The 3,069-nt window shown below is 40.3% G+C and overlaps 1 protein-coding gene across 1 annotated transcript in view; it reads left to right on the forward strand.

Annotated features, from left to right (window-relative positions):
• The window catches only part of LOC107101245 (histone acetyltransferase KAT7-like), an 11,976-nt gene that overhangs the window by 7,704 nt on the left and 1,203 nt on the right, over window positions 1–3,069 (forward strand). The window contains exons 4-5 of the mRNA XM_015400084.1: window positions 736–1,017; window positions 1,155–1,237. Of these exons, the coding sequence (XP_015255570.1) occupies window positions 736–1,017; window positions 1,155–1,237 (365 nt within the window). The remainder of the gene's footprint in view (window positions 1–735; window positions 1,018–1,154; window positions 1,238–3,069) is intronic.

The raw sequence follows: 3,069 nt of genomic DNA on the forward strand, positions 1-3,069 counted from the left end.
TCTGATAAAGAGTACATTTATATACATGTTTAAGCCAGAATGATTTGACATTTAAATATGATTTCCCTATGACTTTATTATAGATGGCTTCCTTTATGCCCCTCTCAAACCACCAATGTTCTCTGTCCAAAATGTGAACATGCTGGTCCTCGAAAGAATTTCCTTTGTCCATAAGGTGTAGACGTACTTTTTTTGGTCCACTCTATAAAGCCTCAAACTCAACGCTTTTTCTGACTCTTTGAATTGAAAAAGCTTCCTGGATGGGAAGCAAAATGTCTTCATACTTGGAAACAAGGTCCAGTGGATTGTTTTTTTGAAATGACTGACCTGAAAGACAGAGAATCTTCATCAGCATACGTTTTGTTTGAAATTATCCAAAGCTGTTTTTTTTTTTTATGTGCTGATGCTGCTGCTTGGAAACACCACCTCTCTGTTATCTGAAGGTAATAAAAAAGGAAAGAAAACATGTTGAAATATGTGCTTTCATTGTGCAGCCAGGGTCCCTCAGCTGCCTGGTCTTCTGCAGCAGTAACATCATTCCTCACTATTGGATTTATCTGAGGCCAGCTGCTGCTGAAGGCTATTTATCACATCTGTATGTGTGGATATATGTGGCCTGCAGAGACGCTTCCCTCCAAATAAATCAGAGCCTGTAAAAATCTGGATGGATGTTTTTTATTTCAAATGAATTAATGGTAAATTTGAGGGTCTAAATCTTCTCAACTTGCCCAGCAGATGCAAAACAAAGAGCAGACAGGGATGAGACGCCACCTCGGACCCCGACAGGCAACGCCCCGTCCTCAGAGTCTGATATCGACGTCTCCAGCCCGAGCAACGAGCACGTGTCTTCCAGCAACAATATAGTAGTTTCCCAAGAGGAGGACGAGAGGCTGGCCAAAGAGCTGTCGATGAAAGAGGCCGCGGCCCACGACCTCTCCCACCGCCCTAAACGACGACGGTTCCATGAAAGCTACAATTTTAACATGAAGTGTCCCACACCAGGATGCAACTCGCTGGGTGAGGAGCTAAACTCTGTTCCCCCACCTTTTTTTTTTTATTTTGATCTCCAGCTCAAATGTCAGAAGCCTTTAAATTTACTGTCTTTCATCTGCAGACATTTTTATCTGTTCTCACCCTCCCTCCATTTCTCCCAGGTCATCTAACAGGAAGACATGAGAGACATTTCTCCATATCAGGCTGCCCGCTCTACCACAACCTCTCTGCTGATGAATGCAAGGTACACATATATTTATAGACCAAATTCAGTGAGATGATGACATCTCCTGCAACCGTGCATCCGGAAAGTAACAGCTCTTCTATTTTTTCCATGTTTTATAGTATTCCAAATCTTATTAAATTAATCTTTTTCTTCTGAGATGCTGTGAATACTTTACTTTTTCCACTCCAAGTAGGCTGGATTGATATCTTTCTAAATAAATCTGATCGTTCGAGTATTTATTAAATGTGAAAGCTTTTGGCTGATTTCTGGCGGAGAAGAAACCATGCTAACGCTCAGCTAGCTCGTCTTACTTGCTACCAAACATTCTTCCCCTTCTTCCCAGTGAGTCTTATAAAGTTTGGGAAATGTATGAAAACTCCACTGACGATGAGCACAGGGTCTGCGTTTTTTTTTTTTTGCTAACGCTGGCTGTTTTAGAATCTACATTCTTGATCTCAGAGTGTTGGACCCAATATTCAAGGCGAGACAGGCAATGGGAAAGTTCAAAGCGTTTATTAGAAAACAAAGACAGAAACACGGGGTTGCTGCGGCGGGTTCACTGGATTTTCTGTCCAAGATAGAATCTGAGGTTAGTGAATTTAAAGTCGTAGGGAAGCGGTCGTTCCAACCGTTGCATTTCTGAATTCTCCCGAGCGGTGCACGACTTTACACGAGTGAATAAAGTAAATGTGATTGGTCGTTTATCAAGGGGGCGGGATTTTTGTGGCAGAAGGTTCACAAGCAAGTGCGGTTGTGGCCGGTTTTTGTCGGAAGCATCTTGCTAACCAGTTAGCAACTTAGTGCTACTTGGTCCCAATGGGAAATTCCATTGGGACCAAGTAGCAATAAATTGGTGGCTTTAGTCGATTTTGTGATATATCGTGATATTCGGCCATTAAAAACAAAACAAAACATTTTTACGTAAAACAATGAGGGAAAATGGGCTACCTCTGCACCCCCACTCTGGCAGATGGCGCTGTGGAGCCATTTTGCTGTGCGGGCAGCGCCATGTCTGTAGCTGAGGCAGACGGGGAATGACTGAAACCCCAAACCACATGGATCCCAATATAATTAAATGATCGATATGTTCTGATGAACATTTAGAGCACTTGCTTTTTTATTTACATTTAATTTTTGATAGCTGGGAAAAATATTGCAATATATATATATTAATATTGCAATATCGTGAATATTTCGTATTGTGACCCAGGTACGGTGACACGTATCGTATCACATCAACCATGCCAATACGCACCCCTAATTTTGATATGGATATATTGTACTGCCTTAATTAAATGTGTGTAGAGATATGAAGCTAGAATGGTTTAATGTTGCTCAAAATAACACATTTACACTTGGTTTCATGCGATACATAATAAGCTACATGCCTTTAGGTTTTGGTTCATCAATGAGCTGCCATTCATGTTCCTTTTTCTCTGTAGAGCTCCATAAAGATTATTTCTGACTCATTCCACAGATTATTTGAGTTGCATCTGGGCTTTAGAACAATCTCTTCATTTTTGTTTTTTTAGCAGGTTCTTTATTTAGCTCCATCTGGGGCTGCAACTAACGATTATTTAGCAAATTTATTAAACCGTTAATTATTTTTTCGATTCGTAGCCAAAGGTTCCTTAAAGAAGACTTCTTACTAAATTAAACCATGTGAAACTAAAACTTTTCCACTTGATGAGTTCTGGATTGAACATATTGACAGACAAAAAAGTTTTTTACTTCATAAATCGGAAAGATTTACATATTTCTTTTACAATTTTGGTATAATTGCTGCTCTAAGTTAGCCTCGTGACACCATCCTGATCTCGCGAGCTTTCAAGGTTTCACTCGCTAATCAG

The sequence above is a fragment of the Cyprinodon variegatus genome, unplaced genomic scaffold (assembly GCF_000732505.1).
Source record: "Cyprinodon variegatus isolate N-32 unplaced genomic scaffold, C_variegatus-1.0 Scaffold1069, whole genome shotgun sequence".
In the NCBI taxonomy this organism is placed as follows: Eukaryota; Metazoa; Chordata; class Actinopteri; order Cyprinodontiformes; family Cyprinodontidae; genus Cyprinodon; species Cyprinodon variegatus.